Source organism: Protopterus annectens, chromosome 3.part0, assembly GCF_019279795.1.
Source record: "Protopterus annectens isolate FY-2018-M chromosome 3.part0, PAN1.0, whole genome shotgun sequence".
NCBI lineage: Eukaryota > Metazoa > Chordata > Ceratodontiformes > Protopteridae > Protopterus > Protopterus annectens.
The window spans coordinates 271163065-271187402 of record NC_056731.1 but is presented as its reverse complement, the minus strand read 5'-3'; the positions used below and the strand labels follow the sequence as shown (position 1 = coordinate 271187402).

The 24338-nt window shown below is 40.8% G+C and overlaps 1 protein-coding gene across 3 annotated transcripts in view; it reads right to left on the bottom strand.

Moving 5' to 3' along the window:
* The window catches only part of AZI2 (5-azacytidine induced 2), a 1152833-nt gene that overhangs the window by 816657 nt on the left and 311838 nt on the right, over window positions 1-24338 (bottom strand). For all 3 annotated transcript variants that reach the window (XM_044064752.1, XM_044064755.1, XM_044064753.1), the window contains exon 4: window positions 2578-2700. In XM_044064752.1, the coding sequence (XP_043920687.1) occupies window positions 2578-2700 (123 nt within the window). The remainder of the gene's footprint in view (window positions 1-2577; window positions 2701-24338) is intronic.

Below are 24338 nucleotides of genomic sequence, written 5' to 3'. Positions count from 1 at the left end.
CCTCTATCACAGGCTGTACAGCTCTTGTGGGGTTTTCGTTATTCAGAAGTTTCTTGAAGTATTTCCTCCATCTGCCTTGGAAAGCAGATTATTCTTGGTATCACTCACAAACATACCTCTCAACTTTCCAGATTTTCGCAAATATTCAGATTTTTGCTTCTTATTTTTGGTCTGTTCCTCATAAAATTTGTGTTTTTCTGGCAAATCATTGAAGATAAATAATGCCAAATATTTGAGTTTCAGACTTCATATCCTTCAGAAAATATATAATAATGTAAACTGTGTAATTCAAGCAACTTTCTAAGTTTATAGGAGCAATATTTAAAATCTGTCCGTATTTTTGGGCCTTTGTCCCCCCATTTTTCTGGCTTTGTCCAGACTTCTTGTGCTGAAAGGTTGAGAGGTTTGCCCACAAATGCTGTCAAACCCACTGTTGTCTTTCCCATTCGGTCTCAGTCTTACAATTCGATAGCTTCTTTTGTGCATCGTACTGAGCCGCTTTGCAGAAACTGGTAGAGGTTTGCCGATGCCTTGTCCTTTATCTTTGCAACTCCGTTGTCTTCTAAACAGCCAGAATTCCTCCTTAGCATGTCCTTTTCTACCTCACACTTCTTCCTCTTTCTTTCTGAAAATTACCTACACTTCTACATCCACAACCAGCTCCCCCAACGGATCCTACTTCCACACCTTGCTTAACCACAAATGTATTCTGTTTTCTATTTTGAAACACTGCTACTCTTCTTCTTCTGCTCTACCCATCTCTCTTCTCCGTGAGGTGCTAGGCCCATGAAAGCATTTCTTTGAACTCCTGTGTTACGGCTTCAGTTAATGTTTGCATCTTAGGCCTAGTAAGTGAATCTTCCAGCCTTCTTTGACTACTGCTTGCCTCTAATTGTGGCCAAAAGTGCCCTATCCTGGGAGTTGGGAGGCAATTTCACTAGGCATGATTTTGCAATCAATGCCCATTTCTTACCAGAAGGAAACCTAACATAGTTAGTTGCTTGCTGACCACTCTTGTATGCAGTCTTGTAACACTTTCTTTTTGTGAACCATGTGCTATAGCCATCATTAAGCCATTTGCCAGACAGAAATTCAAAATTACTTCTCATTACTACTGTTGCTCGAATCATGTGGGCCCAAGCAAACCTCATATCAAATACTGCCTTAATAAGAGCAGTTAGTCACCGATTATCAAAAACATCTCATTTTGCCCCACTTTATCAAGGAGGTCCTGCAGTTGTGGCATGAATGCCCTCTTTTCCTTGCCATCACACCCCTGTTTTTAGAGCACAGGCTGACATCATAAAAACTGTTGAATCCTTACAGTGGAGTCAAAGTAGATGACCGATTCTGATGACATCTCTCACTTTCTTCAGGAAAAAAAACTCTCGCTGTACATTACAGACTTTGATGGATAAGCCACTATGGGTGGTTATTAACATAAATCAAGATGGATCCCTTTCGAGTAGAGGGTGCATTCTTGAGTGCTGCCCTACTTAAATCTTATAAATTCTTCCTCATATTATTTCATGCAGACTTAAAACAAGTCTGCATATTACAGCCAATATGGTTCTATGATCAATAATAAAACCTTCCGATAGGTACCTGCTGAGCATATAGATTTCCATGCTTCAAGCTGGAAGGTAAAATGCTGGGAAAATAATCTGACTGATAATTTACTATTAACAGTACTCCAAAGAATGTAATTTCCTTCTGAATCACATCACTTAAGTGGATAAAACAGTGATTAAGTGAATGTTAACAAGGGTTTAGTAAAGTTATATAAGGATTATTGCTTACTCTAAACACATGACCATCCATACCTCCCCCCCACTATTACAGTTTAATTTATACAGAATTAAAAATATGGCAGAGGTAGATTACAAGTTTACATGCATCACACAGAACAAACTAAATCAGGTTTCTACATGGTACTGATGTACTACATAGTACAATATACAAGAAATACAAAATTCTTGCATAACAGACACCTTAAATGTCCACTGTCAAAGGCTTTGCATTTTGCTGAATATTGTGCAGCAAAGATTAGAATAAGGAAGGTGATGCCTTCTAACAAAAAACTAGGTCATGTACAGATGAAACAAGGTAAACTCATATTACTGAAATATGACTTCTGTGTTTTCACATTTTTATCATCTGCAAAATCCTCAACACATTTAAGTAGTTGTGGAAGATTTGAAGCAAAAAAAAAAAAAAAAACTTTACAACTGGATGTCTAAACTTTTTTAGTCTAAAAGGAACACAGTAAAGGTTATTCACTGCATTGAAATGTATATTATTTGGCCACATTTCCTACTTCACATTCCTTTTTTAATACTTTAATATGATTGTTGCTCGATTAAACTGAGCTACGGAAAGTAGACAAACAAACCCTTTGAAATGGACCACATATTAATCATTTATGTGGAAAACTAATATCAAAGACAGGCCTTCATTTTAAATGTGCTGAAAATTAAATGTAGTTTTCCTTCTGTATGTTAGCTGTGTTCAAACGTTTACTGCTCCAGTTAGACAGAATCACACCGTGTGTGTGAGTAAGAATAGTTTACGGCATACCGTCTTGTCGAGCTTGGCTTTCAAATCATCTCGTTCAATGCAAACTTCTCTATAGGCGTGATAGGCTTTATTGACTTGTTCTCGCCCGATAACATTCTTCTTTTCTTGATCTGTATAAAGACTCTGAAAATGAAAAGGATAATAAATTCATATAAAAGAAACAGAAAATGCAGTCAAGTTCTGTGACTACAGTGACAGTGAAGGTATGATCAGAAACATTTGACGCATAACTAAACTGTAATTTCTGTAAAAAAAAAAAAAAAAAAACCTTAGTACAGAGCAAAGGATGAAATACGTTTAGAGGATAAAATAAGCACTAAAATATGTTACCTCCAGGTGTAGCATCACAAGAGATCAGCAGCGTACACTGCAGAAATGGTCATTTGACCCGGGTGTTTCTGAAGAAAGACTACCGATTTAAAATGTACAGACAGATTGTGGAAGAACTCTTGGCACAATGGGCTCATTTTCTGGCTTATAATGGGAGAACATTTTTAGTACCAAGCTTAATCATGGTACATGCACAAAAATACAGTGCATTAGTTTGTTGTCATAGTATACAATTCTTTGCTGGTACAACAAACTCCATCTACAAAGCAGAAGTATAAAAGGGACAACTCAAAGTAATGACAGTGAAGTAAATAATGCAAGCAATACCTTTATCAAAATGCACATAGTACCCCGGAGATATATAACATGTAAAAAAAGAATTACTGTACACAAGCTGCAAACAAGGTTCTCATGTGGAATGACCTGACAAACTACCTGTAGGGGTTGGCTACCTCAGAGTTGGACAAACCTGCAACAAGAACAGTGTGTGTAAACAACAGGATGCTCTGTACCTAAAGCAGCAGTAAAAAGATAGGGCACACACTAATAAACCTGAGCTATAACACCAATTTTTGTTATAAAAATAATGCACCTCTAAATGTCAGCTTTCCCAAAGGGTGAAGAGGTGAAAAGACATGCTTCGAATGGAATGACTACAAAAGCTCCTAAGCAATGTACTACACTGAAAGGGCAAGGTCGTGATCCAAAAAACAATGGCCCAAGCAAGAGAAAATGAAGAAACATTTCAACAGATATTACGGGAACGTTAAGTTAAAAGAGTACCTAGTTACCAAAAACTTAGGAAGTATATGTAAGTTCGGTGGAGGTTGGTATACAAGAGATGTATGTTCCCACATTAGCTGATGTATGAGAAGACCTTCCAAGATGGGCCCTCTTGTTTAGTTCATCCTTTCCATTAATCAGAATTCAAAACATTTTTGGAAGATCAAGGGCTCATAGAGGAACACATGCAGGTTCTACACAGAGTGATACCACATACATAGGTACTCTCTTCACTCAAGCCCACCAAGTTCACTCTCTAGCTACCATCAAACATAAATCCTGCAAACTGAGAATATCTAAAGATTTAGCACCTACATTGCTAACATGTAATAAGCAAGTATAAACTTGCCTAACCTACTGGGAATTCCAACATATGAAGCTAGATTTAGAACCCACAGGGGGTTAAAGGGAGGGCACCTCCAGACCCATCAAGGATGGTCAACTCATGGGGTGTGTGGAGAAGGTACTTCAGTCAACTCACTGATCGACTGATATAATGAGGCATATCTAACAGGTCTCAAAGACCACCTTGCCAGTTCCTTAACTGGTTGAATTTTAAGAAATATTACCATAAGGATGGAAGGAATCAGAGTACAAGGACCTTCAGAAGACATGCCTAAAAAAAAATAATGCTTGGTGAAGGTGTGTAGTGAAGACAATGAAACTCTTCCAAAACATGGTAACAATGAAGATGTTCATGATGCAATGGAGGCAGTAATTTCTCTAGTAAAGTGGGTTTTGACAGTAACATTTACTACTGAGAACTTATCTACTTGATGGCAAAAGATAACACAATTGTCAATCCACTCGAAAAGCGATTACTTGGCAAATGTAATCCTTTTCCTCTCCACAGAAGTGTTGATAACCAGCTGATCTTTTTGTCCTGAATTCATGCACCCATTCGGTTAACATCTGATCTGAAGGGCTCCAACTCACCTCCCCCACACATAGTGGCTGTCCTAGGTCTACATCACTTAATCAGAATACATATTCATCGAACTCTAAACAGCGAAATTCATTTCAGCAAACCTTGGACATTTTTCTACGGTTAGGAACCACTCGCCCACTAGCACTCCAGAACGGACACCACACTAAATCCAACACACCCAAGTGGGTGGCTTTGTCACCCACAACCACCAATTTGGGGGGACTGCACCCCCATTCCCCTAACTATATACACCAACTCTGAGATCGCACTACAGTGGGGAAAAGGGCAAAGTTCTGGTGATGGCCAAGTGCTTCCCAACCATGGGAAACAGTCCAAGGTTCAGTGAAATTAATTTCGATGTTTAGAGTTAGATGAATATGTATTTAATGAATATGTATTTCACTTAAGTGATATAGACCCGCTATCCCATAGGGATGAACTGACTGATTCAGGGACATCTCATAAACCACTTTAAATAGGAAAAAGTAGGTTAGTCTTAAGGGACACATGATCACTGTAAAAGACCACAAATGACAACTTACAAAAGGACCTAAAGCAGAGTTCATGGTCACCAGTAAAAGAGTATTCTAAGAGAGAAACGTCAGCTCCATAAAGCCAAAGGCTCAAACAATGAACTGGTAAGCCTGATAGTCATGAAGGACAAGTCTCTCAGAAGGAAAACAGCATGCTTTTGAAGGAAATGTCTGCAAAAATCATACTGGGTCATCTTTAAGAACATTACTAACCAAGCTGTACTGTGGTATGAAATGGCTTACCAGACTATAAAGCGTCAATCTTGCTCCCCACAAAGTCAAGATGATTAGGAAGGGCAAACCCATGTACAGTGACCATGTATCAACTGAGGCCAAAAACACACAGATGTCTGTCATGGGTCAACATCACTTGCATTCCGACCAAATGAAGGGATATCAGGGAAAGTACAGTTTTGTACCTACCATAAATGTAGATGTCCGAACTGGATAGCATCTGCAGTCATAACAACTGGGTTGTCCTGTCGTCAGGCAGCCCTTTGGTCGGTCGGATTCCAAAGTCCGGGTCCGGCTTCGGCTGATGTCGCACTTCACCCGACGTCATCTCTGCTGGTCTTCGGGTATAAAGGCATCAGCCGACACCATTTTCCTCAGTGTTTCTTGCCCCAGATGCCAGCTGCCCTCTTGGAAGGCTAAATTTTGGGTAAATGCCAATGTTTCCAAAAAGATAGAAAGCAAACACAAAAAATAAGCATGTATGTACATATATACAAACAAATACACCATAAGAGACTCCCCCCGCCAGCTAGCTATTAGGAGGGTAAATACCCTAGGAGTACCACAGAGGGGAGAATACAGAGGTAAATTATAATGCTTGGCAAATGTATGCACGGAGGTCCAAGTAGCCGCCTCAATAATGTCCTTGGTTGCCACTCCTCGTAAGAAGGCTGTGGTAGTGGCTGTTGCCCTTGTAGAATGAGGCCTTATGTTCTGTGGAATTGGTTTTCCATGGAAGGAGTAACAGAATCGTATGCAATTTCCTATCCATTTGGAGATTGTCTGTTTGGAAATAGCTTTTCCTTCCCTTCCTGTTGCATAGGCTACAAAAAGCTGGTCAGTTTTTCTGTTACTTTTTGTTCTGTCCAGGTAGTAGCATAGCTGTCTATGTACATCCAAGGTATGCAGCATTCTTTCCCCTCTGTTTTGTGGGTTGGGGAAGAAGGTAGGTAGGTGGATTGCCTGGATTAAAGACACTCTGGATACCACCTTAGGCATAAATGTAGGATTAGTCCTCATGGACACTATCTTGGTGGAAGATTAGGAAGGGTTGTACTGCCATTAGGGCCTGAAGTTCAGAAACCCTCCTTGCTGAGGTTATTGCCAGTAGGAAAGCAGTTTTCCACGATAGATGCTGCAGGTCTGCTGTTGCTGCTGGTTCAAAAGGTGCGAGTGTCAACTTTTCTAGCACAAAGTTCAAATCCCAAGCTGGCAATGGTGGTTTCCTAGGAGGTTTTACATTCTTGATCCCTCTGAGGAACTGCCTGAGTAAAGGATGTGAAAAGACAGGTGGATCAAAGCTGTATTCTGCTGAAATAGCTGATGTATGTATCTTGATGGGGGAATAGGACAGGCCTGTATGTAGAAGCTCTGCCAAATACTCCAGAATGTTAGCAATATCTATATTCGACACATCTTTTCCTCTTTCAGCACTCCAAATGACAAACCTTTTCCATTTTCCTGCATAGTTCCTTCTTGTTGAAGGTCTGCAGGCTTCAAGGATAATGTCTTTAACCCTTTGGGAAAGTTCTGGATTAGTTGCTGCTATGTGATGTTCCATGCAGTCAGTTGCAACGTTTTTAGGTTTGGATGCATGATGCTGTAGTTGTTCTGAGTTAACATCAAAGGCATCAGGGGTATTGACCACATTTTGTCCTGAGACATGCTCCTCAGCAATGGGTACCAGTGTTGTCTTGGCCAGTTTGGAGCTATCAGGGTTATCCTTGGCCGTTCCTCCTTGATTTTTAGTAATACCTTGTGTATCAAGGGAAGAGGTGGGAATGCATATGCTGTCAGACCTTTCCAGCTGAAGGAGAGCGAGTCCACTTTCCATGCAAGTGGGTGGAATGTCCTTGTGCAGAATTTTTGAGCTGGTGATTGAGAGGGAAGCGAATAGATCTATCTGTGGCATTCCCCATTTCTTTGAGATGGTCTTGAAGATGTCCGGGTGTAGCATCCATTCGTGAGCATCCGAGGTGGTTCTGCTTAACATGTCTGCTAGAGTATTATCCTTTCCTGGTACAAATATTGCCTGTAACTGGATGTTGTAGCTGAGTGCCAGGTTCCAAAGGTCCAAAGTCATTCTGCATAGGGGGTATGAATGAGTGCCTCCCTGTTTGTTGATGTACCACATGACTGTGGTGTTGTCTGTCCTTATCATCAAATGGCCTTCTTTGAGAAATGGTCTGAATTTTGGATTGCCAGTTTTACTGCCAGCATTTCTTTTAGGTTGATGTGCAGGTGAAGCTGGTCCTCGCCCACAATCCTTGTACGCATTTGTCCAGCATGTGAGCCCCCATCCTAGGTCTGAGGGGGCTGTTGTGATGGTTTGGCTTGCTTGATAGTTGTGAAAGGGTAGGCCTGGGTTTGACTGGCATGCTTGAGCCCACCATAGGAACTCCTGTTTTAGGCATGGGATTAGTGGAATTTCTGCTTCTAGGCTGTGCCTGTGTTGGGACCATAAATTCTTTAGGTACCACTGTAGTTTTCTCATATGTAGTCTGGCATGTGGAACCAAGATTATGCAGGATGCCATGAAGCCCAAGGCCTGCAGAACTTTTCTTGCTGTTAGCTTGTTCTGTCTTGTTAGTGCCAAGAAGTAAAGAGGGAGTTCTTTTTGTTTTTCTGCAGTTAGGAATGCCATTTGTTTTACTGTGTCCAATTCCACGCCCAAGAATGTCCTTGTTTGGGATGGTATCAGCCTTGACTTTTGTAAATTGACTGTGTATCCCAGTGCTTGTAGCAAGTAAATGACCCTTTGTAAATCTGTTGTCAGCTTGCTTTTGTTGTCCCCTTGTAGCAGGCAGTCGCCCAGGTATGGATAGATTTGGATTCCCTGTAGTCTGCAGTGGGCGATTACTGATGCCAGGCATTTTGTGAATACTCTGGGCAGTAGATAAGCCAAAGGGCAATGCTGAGAATTGATAGTGCTCTGATCCTGCAAGAAATCTGAGGTATCTTCTGCAAATTGGTCGAATGGGGACGTGCAGGTATGCCTCCTTGAGATCTAGAGTTACCAGCCAACACTCCTTGCCCAGCATGGGAAGAAGTTGCTGTAGGGTCAGCATTTTGAATTTTGGGACAATGATGTATGTATTTAAGGTGGACAGGTCGAGAATAGGTCTCCAACTTTTTCCCTTTCTTGGAACTAGGAATAGTCTGGAGTAGAATCCTTTGCCTTGTTCTGTTATTGGCACTCTTTCCACAGCTCTCATCTTTGTTAATTGCATTATCTGCTGTAGAGCTTCTGTTTTTTGATTTGGAGGCAGGTTTGGCATTCCTCTTTTGACTGGTAAAGTGTGGAAGTGGAACCGGTAACCTTGTTCTATGGTTTGCAAAATCCACTTGTCTTTTGTGATATAGTGCCAGTTCTTCGAAAATAAGGTTAATTTTCCGCCTAATGGTGCTGCTATTTGTTCCCTGGTAGGCGGAGTTAGAATCAAGTCACTGTGCTGTTGTAGTGGTAGTGGCTGTGTCTGTGCCTCTGTTATTACCTTGCCACTGTCATCCTCTGTAGGCACCCCCTCTGGATTGATTTCTGCCTCTGGAACGTCTATTCCTGCCCCTTTGGGATCTTGTGGAGTCAGGAAAGGACCAATTTTTGGCAGGCCAGTTCCTGCTAAACCTTGGGGGCTGAACCTGCAAGAAATCTTTAACCGTTTGTACAGATTTTGCCTTTTCTTCCATTTTCTTCATTACCTGCTGGGCAGGTGTACCAAACAAACTGGCCTTATCCATAGGAGCATCTAATAACTTAGCTTTAACATGATCCCGTAAGACCTGTTCCTTCAGCCATGCATGTCTTCTTATCACTGTGCCAGTCATGGCTGATCTAAATGAAGCCTCCAGTGCATCATAGCCACATTTTAAGGAATGGTTACTAACCTGTTGTATGTTATTTACCATTTCTAATACATATTTCTTATCTATAGAGTCATCAGAGGATAGCTTTTTAGTTAACTGATCAAGCATAAACTCTTGGTATTGTATCATGTGAAACTGACAGTTTAAAGCTCTAGCTGAGAGAGTAGCGGAGGTGTAAACCTTTTTTCCCCATCTGTCTAAAGACCTGGCTTCCCTTTCAGAAGGAATAGGGTTTTTTGCTGTGGTCGAGGCTACTGCCTTAGGCCCCTGGGATATAGTTTCGGGGTCTGCAAGTGGGGCCTTGTATAGGTGATGATGAGTGTCTGGTACCCTGTAAAATCTATCTGGTTTGGCAGGGGCTGGAGGTAAGGAATCTGGTGCAGTGCAAACATCATTAAATGCATCGTCCACAACAGAGAGGACAGGAGGTATAGCTAAGGGCCTGTGTTGTGGAAGGTGCAGAAAAGTCCTAAGTCTTTTTCTGGAATCTGAGAAATCCTGTTCCTGCCATTGGAATTGTTCTCGCATGGCATGTAAGGTTTCCCCAAAGGAGAATTCTTCTGGTGGAGAAGCTGGAATGGATTCTTCAGCATCTGAGTCTTCATAATTGGAGAAATGAGCCTCTGGCTGGTCTGTAATATCTGAGTCATCCGCAGAATCATCAGAGGACACAGGCTCGGGGGGCTCTGCTCTAGGTCTCTTTTCTGGGGGCTGAGAGGCCCTGTCTGGGTGAGATTGAGATCCCCTAATTAAGGATATTAAATCTTCTGCCAGAGTAAGCATTTGTGAACTAGAAGGGGCCTAGTTGAGGGGGGTTTAACAGGCACTGATTTAGTAGATTTGGCTGCTTTAGCCCTGGCAAAGGCCTTAATAGACATGGCTGCAGGAGGCCTAGCAGCACCACGTGCTGGGGTAGAGACATCCAACGGGATGGTGTCTGATAAGTCACTAGTAACCACTGTTGTAGGTAAAATTTCTGAGGCCGATTCAAGTAAGGTAGCAGGAACCTCAGTAGTAGTCATTGATTCAGCTGTACTTTGATCAGTTTTCTCGGTTTCGGCCGAAACAGAGACACTCGCGGTTTGCTTAACCGTGGTTTCGCCCGAAACCGCGGACCGCGAGTGTCGGTCTTTTTCTTTGCGTTTTTTAACAATTTGGGTAGTCGGAGGATCCGACGGCATAATGTACGCAAAATCTGAGCCGAAAAACTGTTCAGCAAACTCCGACCGACGCCTAAGCGTTCGTCGGTTGCATGAGGCACAGGCCGAACAGGCTGCTACGTCGTGGTCTGGGCCTAAACAAGGCAAACAGTAAGAGTGGAAATCTTTATGAGGTATTTGTTTCCCACAAGTTAAACAGTTATTGACTTTTTCTGACATTGGCTGAGGCAAGAAAGAGTCCCCAACGGGGTACTTAGCTTTTAGAAGTCTTCGAAGTAGTATTCGGTAGTAGTAATCTCTGGATCTGACCGACCGGCACTTGCGAACAGCTTCTGCTTCGGGCGCCACGCGGCAAGAAAGACTGAGGAAAATGGCGTCGGCTGATGCCTTTATACCCGAAGACCAGCAGAGATGACGTCGGGTGAAGTGCGACATCAGCCGAAGCCGGACCCGGACTTTGGAATCCGGCCGACCGAAGGGCTGCCTGACGACAGGACAACCCAGTTGTTATGACTGCAGATGCATCCATGAAGGACATCACTCTGCTCAAAAAAACAAAGTTTTCACTTGGAGACACAAATTAATGTACTTCATAACAGCCTTAATTCTAAAAATCCAGCAGGCCAATTCAGTACGATCAAGGGGTCAAAATCAGCAGTCAGCCCCTCAAATGGAGTTTGCTGTAGCCCTCAGGATGGAAGGTTGTGCCCAAGACTGGACAAGAGGAGTTTTTTCTTTGCCACCAGGGACCTGACTGCCTGGAATCTCACTATTCCTGGCCACCAAGAGACCGTGAGAATGAGTTTGACACTTCTTCAAGGTCAGCAATAACGAACAGGAAGAGTAGGAAGGTATACATAAATCTCCTAAGTTTCACTGGATAGAGAATGTCCGCTGCTACTTCCCTTCTGCACTTAACAAAAAAAGGAAGAGACTCCATTTTCACAAGCGATAATCAAGTCAGTCCTTACTGGGACTCACGTTCCAAGGGCCCAGATCAATAGCAGTGTCTGAAAACACAGGTCCAGACACAGATCAGAGGAATAGTTCAGACAGACTGACAGCCCATTCACTTCTCTAAGAGTCTGAATCTCTTACAGAGAGAAGTTCATGTCTATGGCTAGTGCCACATGAGCATTCTTCCCGCCAGTTGTTATGATTTTGTGATTTGTTATATTGATACCACATGATGGACTTGCTGCATGACTGGATGATGAGAGGTGAAAATAATTACCTTCATCCTGAAGGCCATTAAGGACCTGGAGAACTGTTTAGAGCTCCAGCTGTCTGATGTGGTGTCCCCTTTTCTAGCTAATCACACCTCCTGAACCATGATGCTGTAAAATGTAAGGCTCACTAAAACATTGTTGGGAAATGTCTATCATTTGACATTATGCCTACAGAAGACTGAAGTCATGCACTGATCAGTCAATGCTTGGTGATTGTATAGGTACTGGCACATCTTTCTGACTCCAACATCATCATCCTCAGGCATGCAGATGTCACTATGAAGACTGCTGCTTCCAGCACGCACAGAAGACACAGCAGTAGAGTCTTTACTTGAACCCTTCACCTAGTCCTCACCATGGCTTAAATCATGCCTTCATGGATGGTAAGAGGTACCTGCAATTAAGAATACCCAACTTTAAGATTATGAAGGCTATCCTCCAAAGAACAGCCTGAGAAAGCTTCCACCAATTTCTAGTTATTTATTATCTAATTATCTTCCACAGACTGCAACTGGGGACTGCCCATTAAAGGGATGCTTCTAAGAGGTTCCTGAAAGAGGTTACCAGGAGAATCCTGTCCAGGTAAGGGAACACGTGTAGCTCTTTCTCCTTTAAAGGCTCCACTACAACCTTACTGAGCAACTCAGATGCAATAGACAGAACAAAAGACAGCAGTCTGCACTGAAAACAGACTACTCCAGGTAAAATGAAGGAAAGTTCCATGTGGGTACCAGACACTTGTGTGCCAAAAAAAAAACATTGTGTCCAGTGACATCACTTAGGTGGCCTACAAGAGTAAAAGGCACCAACTCCTGGACAGTAAAAAATATTTTCATTTATTTACTCATGGTTATCAAATGGAAAGTCCAACTGGGCATGAAACCCCTTTTCAAAGGTGGCCAGGGAGAAAAGCTACAGGAACAATATAATTGTAATTATAATATGTTCTTACAGTAGGTTAGAAAATGCATTACAGCATCATACAGACGACTTAGTGTGTCAATAAAATCCATTACTAATATACAAGATGAAGATAAAATGAAGTACCATGGAGTACCTAAAGTGGGTGAACAGAGTTTGGTAGACTCAATGACTAGTGGGGGCAACAAATAAAAGATTTAAAACATCAATTCAGTAGGCACAAGCATAGCCTATTTCATGCAATTAACATTTTAACAGAGGAGATGTGAAGCAGTAGTTTACAGTACTATAGATGGAGGGGGATAGGATCTTGACATACTGGATGTGTTTCCCAAAGATGCTGAGGCCCAGGAGAAGATAAGACCTTTTGTCCCATTCAAAAAAAAAAGTTGGAGTGGAATTAATTACCTCAGTGTGAAGGTTAAACACTGTATATAATCCACTTGGGAAGCAAAGTTTATGCCTTTCCCAACAGCTCTTTGGAAATGGCTTGGTCTCCTAACAATCCACAGCTCTTTCTGAGATGGACTTGAAAGTGTGTGAAGGTGTGCTGACAATGACAACACAAAGCAGTCTTGCCAACAGCACTCTATGTTATGTCAGATTCATAGACCCCTCCTCCTCAGCATACAGCCCTAGAAAGTAATCAGGACTGACACAGTTGGGACAAGGTTTTATTTATGAATGACTTACTTGCATAACAAGGGATGGAGGGATAGGAACATCATTTAATATTCAGAGTCGGCCTTGGTCTATGAAACAGCTTCTTTTCTTCTTCTGAATGGCTTGGGGAGAGCAGAAAGAAGAGGAAGTAGATGAATGGAGTCTATATCACGTTATTGAAGGTTCATTTCCCCGAACCTTCGTTCACTGATCCGAACATAGTGAACACTCACTTCAATGAACAACTTACCCAGGGAAAGGAATGAGTTGGCCATCATAAGAAATTTGCCCTCTTCCCCACTGTAGTGTGATCTCAGAGTAGGTATATATAGTTAGAGGGTAGATACTGGTGGGTTTGAAATACTGTGCTTTGTGTGAGGGTCGGAATGTTGGGCAAGTTGTTCCTTTCCCTGGATAAGTCATTCTTTGAAGTGAATGTTTACTGTATTAGGGTTGATGAATGAAGGTTTGTGGAAATGAACCTTCGATGAACAGATATACATCCGATGAAGGATATCATAAAGGTCCTCCACAATGGTAAGGGCCTGTTTCATTTTTAGGTCATTCATCAGGTCGTAAATGGGATACCAGCAGACAACCTCTTCTGAAATGGGGTACTTAGAACAGGCTGCCTGAGCTCATGGAAGGAGAGTCCAAGCCAAGCCATATATTAAAAGCCTGAAGTCCCAGTCGAAGTATAAGCACATCCAATACTACAGTGGGCTACAGGCTAGCCAACTATGGAAGTCACACAAAGTCTTGATCATTTTCTCCTTCATCCAAAACAAAGAGGGCAAAAACTTTTAAACCTCTTGGTTAAGAAGTGAGGACTGGAATATGGACAGGTGAAAAAAACACTGAAGGACTACAACCTCAGTGCAGCAGTCGACAAGACTTTCTTACCCACTCAGAAACCTTGTCTAGCAAAAAGACAACAAAATGTTTAGGTTTTTGAGTCGTAAACTGGACTGAAGAGATCATATAAGAATTCACTTTAGTATATTTGGTAAGGATCCTAATTCCAAGTAGCCAAAGGGGGGCTATAGAGATAATCGATCCCCTTGATAGCTACAGAAAGAGAATCGGGATAGACTAACACTGTATATATTGCATCTTTGACGACAGCCTTCATGAAGAGATGAACCAACACTGCTTCTTCCCAGATGCTCATTAAAACACTTCTAAGGCGAAAAAAATGACTGCCAGAAGCCAGTTATACAGTGGGCTTAATGAGCCCCATAGTTTCTGTAAAGAGCAAGTCACATGGTAGGAAGTGGGAAGGAGGAGGTCTTTTTCCTCAGACTTCTAAAAACATATATGGACACCTTAAGTCTTCCCTAGCCCTCGGCTAGGCGTATTTATGGCTGGACATGTAAGAGGCCGAGTGTACCATGTAAAGGCATGAGGCAATAGGATATTACACTCAGGTTTATGCCTGCTAATCTTGGTTTGGGAACATAACTGTCCAAAATCATGCCATGCTGCTTAAGGGTACGTCAAAACTCCCCTGAGGACACATAACATTAGAACAGAAATAGGTATGAAAGAAAAGACTCTGAACCACAGATTCAGACAATGAAGGATCTAATGTTCAACATCAAAGATAACTCTATAGTGATTAACTAAAAATGCACCTATTCGGACATCAACTGTGTATTTTAGTGTACAACCTGCAAAACTTTTAATATCAACAGCAGTCAGTCTTGTGATACCCATCTTCTTTTACCATTTCACATTTCCTTCTAATTTGGCAGTAGAACATTTGCTGCTGATTAGATAGTCTATTTTCAAATATGCCTTTTAACCAGATGCTAAAGTAAGCACTGTATATCTTTCCAACTGCAAGACGACTCCAGAGAGGCCTAAAACTCCAAAATGCATCCATAAATATGTGCATGCCAGCACTCCGACTGCATCAAAACAAAACCTCTCGTTTTGCATTATGCAAACTGTGAAGATTGGACAAAGACAGGCGAAGGCTGCCAGCCTAGTCAAATAGAATTTAATACACAATTCTATCATTTGTATAAATAAATGTAAACTACAGGCGTGTGTTTTTAAATGAAAGAAAAACACTGTAAAATGTGAACTTCAAGATTGTTACAACATTGCCCCCTTGCTGTAAAGAAAAACTAAGACAAGCCTTTCAAATGTGCCTTTTGAAATTGAAATGATTTTATGACATTCTTTCATCTTTAAAGTTGATTCTGGTCAGGCTGGCTGAAGACATTCTGTCTATTCCGTTAACGAAGGACTAATTGCTATAGTGTATATGTGAAATGCTTTTAGTGTTGTATTCTCCTGTGCTGGTGTTAGCTTGCTAAATAATGCAGTTTCTATTAGCCTGGGAACTCAGAGCAGGTGTCAAGATGATGCAATATGAATACTGGGAAAACCTAAGTGTCAACATGACGTAATCTGGGGAGGACCCAGAGACATGTTTGTTAGTGATGTTTTATAAACTATGTCTCAGAGAGAGACTGGGAGCATTTTGATCTTGATATCCAACTTACCAGCACTCTGCTTATGCTCACATGTAAGTTTTTAGCACTGTGATTTCTTGTAGGAATAGTTAAAGCTAGTAAAGATTAATTACGTGTTTTTCTTTGAAATCAGACCTGTCCTACTGTATTTTAAGTTTCTGTGTGATCTCTGAACTAGATATCTCTGTGATGTAGTAGTTTTGTCTTGTGTTTTAATTATTTATTATTAAATATTTTTAAAACCTTCTACCTGTGGCTGATTTATGTTGAGAAAAAGTATGCTTTAGAGTACATTAGATATTTATAGAGTTTATTGTAATAAGCCTTGAGACTGATTAGTCATGCTACCATTGGATAATAATATTGCACAGTAATAATTGGACACCCTTTTAAGGGCCTTTTAGTAGCTGATATTATTAACTGGGTGGTGGCAGTAATTACTAACGTACAGTCTGGGTAAAGGGGCACAGCTGGAGAATCTGTGTCAGCCTTTCCCAGGAGTGTCTGTGAAGTTGTACAAATACTTATCTCAAAGTGTGTGCGTGTTGTGTCAGCTACTTGGCAGGGACATGAAGCACTGGTTGGACAGAGAGGGTACTGGAGGTTTTAGCTTGCCCAGTTAGGCGAGACCTGGACCCTATAGCTGTGCCAGTGGGGAGTCTTATTGGGGACCTGGTGAGCAAGGGAGCAACCAGCCCCAGACTGTGTTCTCTGTGTGTACTTAAGGAAATTGTACTTTACTGTGTGTATTAATTATCCTTTTCTCTTCTATGAGACGATATCCCTGGTGTTAGTGGCGAGGATTGAGGCTCCTTAATTGCTGAGCCAGGGCATGGTCATCACACAAACTTCCAACAGCATGCTTCCTGCATTTATTTAAAAAAAAAATGTTTATCTAGATTTTAGGTTAACATCCGTTTTGAAACAATCTTATTTAGCTGTCATTAATGTAAACATTTTATAATTTACTTATTTTATTTTTAATTTAACTGGGGTAGAGTACAGATTTCCAGTGGACCCAATTTATTCTCAGCCTGGGGAGAACACAACAGATAAAACAGATGACATACAGACTGAATGACAAAATGTAATACTTGCATATATTATATACAAAGTGAATATCACAGTTGGCTTGAGGGTAAAAAGGCAACAAATAAATGACATTAAATACAAAGTGACAAAAACAAACACAATACGGTTATGCATTATATATAGAGTGGGATCAGAACTGGCATGTTGAAAGAACCACAATCTAAAATAAGAGTCAGAGCACGGTATGCAGACAGTAGATGGGGATAAAGAAATTAAGTTATATGACCAGAGAGGTAACAATTGCATTTTCCTAGAGTTTTGAAATGTGCTTTTATTTGTGAATGGAAAATGGGATAAAAGGAATGATCTTTAAGAAAAGAAGGAGACCTTCCCACAGTTTGGGACCATGGACTGAAAAACCATGGTCTGTGTAGTGAATCCTAGTTTTGGGGAGGGGGATACTGGAGGAGGGACATGAGTGGTTAAGATGTCTGAGGTTGTAAACTAGTGCATCTTTGGAAGCTAGTGGAGGGAGAGTGCTATTTTTCATAAGTTTAAGTAGCTGAGATGCAACTATAAAGTCAGCATGTTGTTTCATAGGTAGCCAGTTAAATTGTTTAGGTACTTTTCTGTTAACGTGGCAGCAGGCAAAATGTGCCGTTTATGTCAAGTCAGCTCATTTTGTTTGGGTTGTCAAGTCAGCTCATTTTGTTTGGGTTTTAAGCCCGTCATCGTCTTCAGACTATTATTGATTTGCTCACATCTCACTAATGCTTTTTTTTTTTATTGATCTGTCCTGGTTTTCATTCTTGCTTTCTTCTCAGAGTATTACTGATTTCTCCTTGCAACACAGGCCTGCCTCTTTTACTGCTGTATTCTGCTTTTTAGTTTGGCTTTCTTATCAGAGTGTTGTTGATTTCCTCCCAAGTCAGTGGCTCTTACACAGGCAGTTGAACAAAAACACTGTGTTACTTCCTAAATAAGGTGTACATCCCACATGGTTTATTGGGAGAAAATACGGAAATCCTCATCTTTCAGAACATCTGCAGGTTGCTGAGGGTCAGTGTGTTAACATTTTCAAAGTTGTCAGGCATATGTGTCAACGTGCACACAAGTGAAAGTGGAGGCAAAGGACTTTCATAAATAGGAAGATGTGGTGAAAACGGCAACTGAAAATGGTTAAAAACTGTTAAGGGTGCATCAGGCAAAATGTGTGCTTGATGTCAATAGAGTCCGGCTGTTTTTTTTTTTTTTCTGGTATGGTTTTTAAGGGTCAGTCTGCTGCCATTTTCCACGGTGTGAGGCATATCTGTCAAAGTAAACACACAGAATGTTGACAAACCCCTTTTGAAAAAAGGAGCATACGTTGAAAATGTGAAGTGAGAATGGTGAGAAAGCCCTTCGGAACTACTCACATGTGTTCTAAATGTGAAGATGTAATTACAGCTGGTGCCCCGTTAATGGAAAAGTACCAGTTTTTCGACGGTTTTGCAGTGGTGGTCATTTCTCGGGGAGAGAGTGATCTGCAAATGGCATTTGAAATGGAATGAATGGTGGATTTATTTATTTTAGAAGTTGCAGCAATAAGCTGAAGACAATATTCTACCTGAGCCAGTAGGATACCTTTACCTATGGCATTTCTACTGGGTCTGGATAGCATGGAATAGGAGAGTGCTGATTTTTGTGTGTGTAAGTCCATATGGAGTTGGAAATTTAGGAAGCTGTCCAACAAACCTCTAAGTATTTGAATGAAGTAACATTCTAGTGTTATCAATATGATTAAGGATTTTTAGAGGCCTGGAGATAGCATTTGCCTAGTGCCAGAAAGCACAATTTTCATTTTAGACAAATTTAGTAGTAGTTGTTTATGACTGACCCAATGAATAACGGCATGAAAAGCAGCATAAAGTTCAAGAGAAAAGAAAGAATGGTTGGAATAGGACCATATCATCAGCATAAAGTAGGAGAAGGAGAGGAAGACAAGTCAAAAGAAAATTCAGTAAAGGTGTTTAAAAAAGCTCATCACTTAAGACATACACAAATACGCATTTATTTAAACGATAATAAACCATATTAACATATTCCCAGTTACAGACATTATATATATCACATATATTCTTTTGTAGAATTATCAATCCATCATTACATAAATTGATCAATTCTTGCCTTCCATCAAACTCAACTCCTCCTCCAATACTTTATTCTGCATGTACTGTTGCCACAATTTGTCATTTTCTCTATGCAATTTGCTCCTGCATTTTTCTAACGATCTCACTTCCATTTTTTTATCGCTGTTAAAATATTCAATACTTCAAATACAGTTTGTTTAGACTGATTTCCAATTTCTAGTAAATTGCATTCTGGCAGCCACCAAAATTAAACTTAACCAGACCTTACTATGTCTGGGCAATCCAGATCCTATATCCCAGCTTCAAAAGATAATTTCCTCAGTTATACCCATTTCTCAATCAATAGTTCTAACAGGGTACTAGGTACGGAATTTTTAAAGTCTGCCAACTCATTACACTCTAAAAACATGTTCCCCAGTTGTCTCTTTCTTCCCCATCACACTTCCATCATGCGGCATCTACCTGAAGAAAAATTCTTTGGAGTCTACTTGGGTTACAAAATACTTATGCAAAGACTTCAAGCAAAAATCCTAAATCTTCTAGACTTTGCTGCATATTTGGGAGCCATACATATGTCCTGTCATTGTCTTCTTGTGAACTGCATTTCCAATCTCTCTTCCCAATTTTTTCTAACATCTGATTGGTTCCTATAGTTATTGTGAATTATTTTACATGTCCTACAAATCATCCGTTAACAGCAGCTTCTGTCCTACATTCAACTAAAAACTCAACCACAGCAGGTCTTTCTCTTAGGATTCCTCTATCGCTTTCTCTTTGCCTATACTGTGACATGAATCCCTGATAGGGGCAGTCTTTAGCCTGCAGTCCAAATGTCTTCCTGGTCTTTTCAAATTCCATTACCTTTCCCTTTAGTTATTTGCTCTCAATACATTATATACATAGAAATATTTAAAGCACGGCCATTAATAACCTCCTAGCTTGCCAATATACCAAAACACTCGTTCCCATAATAAGTGTTCACGCTGTTCTTAAAACTATCTAAACTAGTACTTGTTTTAATGTAATTTGGTAGTCTGTTCCATGCATCAGCTACTCTGTCAGAGAACCAATTACTACACTTCTCATTCCTATAGACTCTTCTACATAGGTTGTCTGATGATTCCCTAGTACTTTTTGATAACCCCAAACATTCCCAGAGGTAGCTGTCTCTAAATGCCCTACATACCCAAATAAGGTCTCCTCTTAGATATCTTAAGAGACACTGTACAAGTTCAGATATTTTAGTCTTCCATAATAACTTAAATTTTCACATCCATGGATGCCCTTGGTATACTCACGCTGTACTCTTTCCAGTTTACTCATGCTTGTTTTCTTATAGGGTTTTCACATTGTTAGTCCATACTCAAATTTGGGTTGAAAGTAACTAACAAACAGTGACTTCATTATTTTTAATTTCCTGGACCTTATAAATCTTTTTATACAACCTATAATTCTATCATTAACCAACTGGTTGAGATGATTAAAAGAACTCACAGCTGAATCTACCCATATACCCAGGTCCTTAAATGAGTCTACAGTTTCATTACTGTGTGCTGTATTAAATATTCACCTTTCAATTTATGTCTCCCAAATCTCATATGCTTAGTTTTTGATGTATTTATCAGCTTATTATTCTCCTGTGCCCAAAAGGTCAAATTAGTCAAGTTATTTTGCAGACGTGCCTTATCTTGTAACACATGTAATAAGTTTACCCAATCTCAGGTTGTCTGCAAACAGACTGTAGAACACCTCAGATGTAAAGATTAGGTCTGCAAGGTACAATCTAAGCAAGTATGAGCCTAGGACAGAACCCTGTGGAACACCCTGACTCTAACCACGGATTTCACCTGTCTAGTTGCTGTATGATACTTGTCATGTCCTATTTGCAAGCTATGCAGCTATCCATCTTATCAAGAGTACATCAACACCTAGTTGTACTAATTTATTGATCAGTGTTTTGTGTATGACCCTGTCAAATGCTGAAGTTAAATCTATATAAATGGCATCACAGCACAATCTTTCATTCATAGCTGTTACTATATTGTTACAGAACATCACATTACAGGTGGCAATAGATCTGTTTTCAACATATGCAAGCTGATATATGGTTTCAAGTCCCAATCTATCCAGTTCTGACAATAACTTATCCAAGATTACCTTCTCCATTATTTTTCCACAACATGAAAGTACACTTAATGGTCTATATGACTCTGGGTTTGTCCTACTCTCCTTTCCCTTAAGAACAGGTTTAATAAGCACATATCTCCAATCTTGAGGAATCTCCTCATATTTATATGACCTAGTGTATAATAGATATAACAGTACTGTAAGTTCTTGTTGAAGTGTTCTCAGGACATTGTTACTAATTCTGTCTCCTCCCTGTGCCTTGTTTGGATCCAGTTTGCTCAGTTCTTTTTCAATATAATCTAATTTAATTCCAGTATCTGGGGTTACCTGGATGTCACTAGGGCAACTTATCACCCCTTTTGTGGAGCCAAAGTGTTCTGCATAAGTTTTGTAATTATATCTACAATATGTGGTGTTTGAGAGTAAATTTTAGAATCAGTACAGTTTAGCAATTTCTGTCTCTTTACTCATGATACATCTTATCTATCTATAAAAAGGTTTCCTATTATGCTCAATATCTTTATATAAATTTTCTTCAATTTTTTCTTGATCTTGTTTCACACTATGCTTCTGTTTGTCCAGCTTGTTTATTTCAGTTTTCAAAGTTATAGTTCAACCTCTCTTCTATTTCTTATATTTTTTGTCTCTCACCTTAATCGGATATCTTGTTCTTATGGAAATATATTGCCCTGATGTTGTATGCCTAGATCCTGATGTTAAACATTTTTTTTATTTTTTTCAACTCAGTTTCTCTTTCAAAACTTTCCACATTCCAGCTGCAGTTTTTCCACTGAACACCTCACTCCAGTTAGTTTTACATAGTGACCATTTTGCTTCCATATAATCTGTAATTAACCTTCTGTGCATTTCCTTATATTTCAGTTTGGCAGAATTATCTATCAACAAATTAACCTTTATAACCCCATGATCACTGCACATCAATGGTGGTGCAACTTGACTTAAAGTTGTAATAATTTCTTTGGGAACACAAACAATGTCTAGTATGTTCCATCCCCTGGTAGGTTTATTTACAATCTGAGGCAATTGTTGTTCCTAAATATACACTGTGAATAATTTCCTTACTATCATTGTTGAAAAAGAAGTTATGTATTTACCATAACGTTCCATCTGAGTAGTTAAGACTTTATTTGTAATCAACATGTGGGTTTCGGATCCGGACTGGATCTGAGACGGCAGTTTCACCAGCATCAGATCCGAGCTCCAAGCTCCTCCCCTTACCCATAATACCACTGCACCTCCTTCCTTCCCTCAGGCTGAGTTTGCCACCCAACAAATGAAACCGATCAGCAAAAACCTGACCCACCAAAAAACACAAGAGGCCTGCAAAGGCACTATCTCTTAGACACTTCAGATGAATGAACCCAATAACAAGGCCAGGGGGAAGGAGGGAGGGAGGGACGGTTGGTGACAAATGAAGTCCAACTACTCAGATGGAACGTTATGATAAGTACATAACTTCTTTACCTGAAGTAGTTAACTTCATTTGGTCATCAACCTGCGAGACAGAGTCCCCAGCCACCATAACCTTGGAAGGCCCTCATGAAAGGATATTCTGGAGCACCACGGAGCCAAAGGATGGTCTCCCTCTGGAAACAATGTCCAGTTTATAATGAGAAATGAAAGTATGAGATTAGGACCATGTAGCCGCTGAACAAATATCGTCCAAGGGTACTCTGGACCAAAAAGCATCTGACGTAGCCATGGACCTAGTAGAATGGGCATGAACCCTCCCCGGCATAGGCATACCTTTATCTTTGTAAACCTGCAGAATGTAAAGGGAAATCCACTTGGCAATTGTCACCTTGGAAATTGGTTTGCCTAGAAAAATTCTAGCGAATGACACAAACAATTGGTCAGACTTGTGAAAGGGCTTATTCATGTGCAAGTAGAAACATAACTGCCTATGTACATCTAACAAATGTAGTTTATATTCCCCCTTGTTCTGAAAATTTGGAAAAAAAGACAGGCAGATTGATTGATATTCGATTCTGAAGCTACTTTAGGCAAAAAGGAAGGATTAGCCCAAAGTGAGACCCTGTCTTTATGAAACATCATATAAGGGGGTTTTAACAGATAATGCTTGAAGTTATGACACTCTCCTAGCCGAGGTGATAGCAACTAGGAAAGCTGTTTTCCAAAACAAAAATTTCAAGTCCACAGAGGCAGCTGGCTCGAAGGGCAAAGCAACTAATGCCTGTAAAACTAAGGTAAGATCCCAAGGAGGAGAGGGGTCCTTAACCGGAGGCCTTAAAAGAAAGGTCCCTTTAATGAAGGTTTTGCAAAGTCTGGAAGAAGCCAAGGACCCCATGTTTTCACCTACATGGAAATTAGAAATGGCAGCCAGTTTACAGCATCGAAGAGCTGGCACCCTGCTGGAAACGATGTGCTAAAAATTCAAGAACTACTGGCACTGGAGCCGTAAAAGGATCTAAATCCCTCTGATAAGCCCAGATTAAAAAAAATGCTTCCACTTACTACGGTAAACTTTTCTGGTAGATGACTTATGGGTTGCCACCAGAATAGACCCAACAAGGGAAGAAAGTCCAGGAGTCCTGGCAATCAATGGAACTGGAGCAGCCAAGCCGTGAGCTTCAGACTGCCCAGGTCTGGAAGGGGAATCCCCGATGGGTGCGAAATAAGAACCGGAATCAGATCCAAGATCGAAGGAGGAGCTACCAGATGAGACCAAATACAGTGGAACCAGAACTGTCGAGGCTAGAATGGGGCAATGAGGATGACTCTGCTCCCCAGCTGACAAGCCTTCTGTAAAAACTTTGCCATGTGGGGTAATGGAGGATATGCATAAAGACTGGGAGGCCAAGCATGGACCAGAGCATCTCTGGGGGTTTCCCCCTGAGGAGGAATCAGAGCAGAGAACTTACTGCACTTTGTGTTGGAAGGAGTTGCAAAGAGATCGCAGCAAGGCTGACCCCACTCGAGGAAGATCTGCTCTGCTACACAAGGATTCAGAGACCACTCATAAGGCATCAGGATAGTTCTGTTCAATTTGTCCGCTAGTATGTTGGACAGATCCGGAATGTGCATTGCTATCAGAAAATGGTTGGTGGAGATCACCCCTTCTCACACTCTCATGGCCTCTCGACAAAGGGGGTAGGGTCTGGTTCCCCCCTGTTTGTTGATGTACCAGACCACTGACATGTTGTCTGTCTGAATTGCAATAGTTCCCAGAGGAAGAGAGGCATGAAAGGCCTGCAATGCTACAAAGACCGCCATCATCTCCAGAACATTGATATGTAGATTGGTCTTGTTTAGGAACCAAGTGCCATGGACTGTCCTGCCTGAGCAATGCCCCCACCCTAGTCG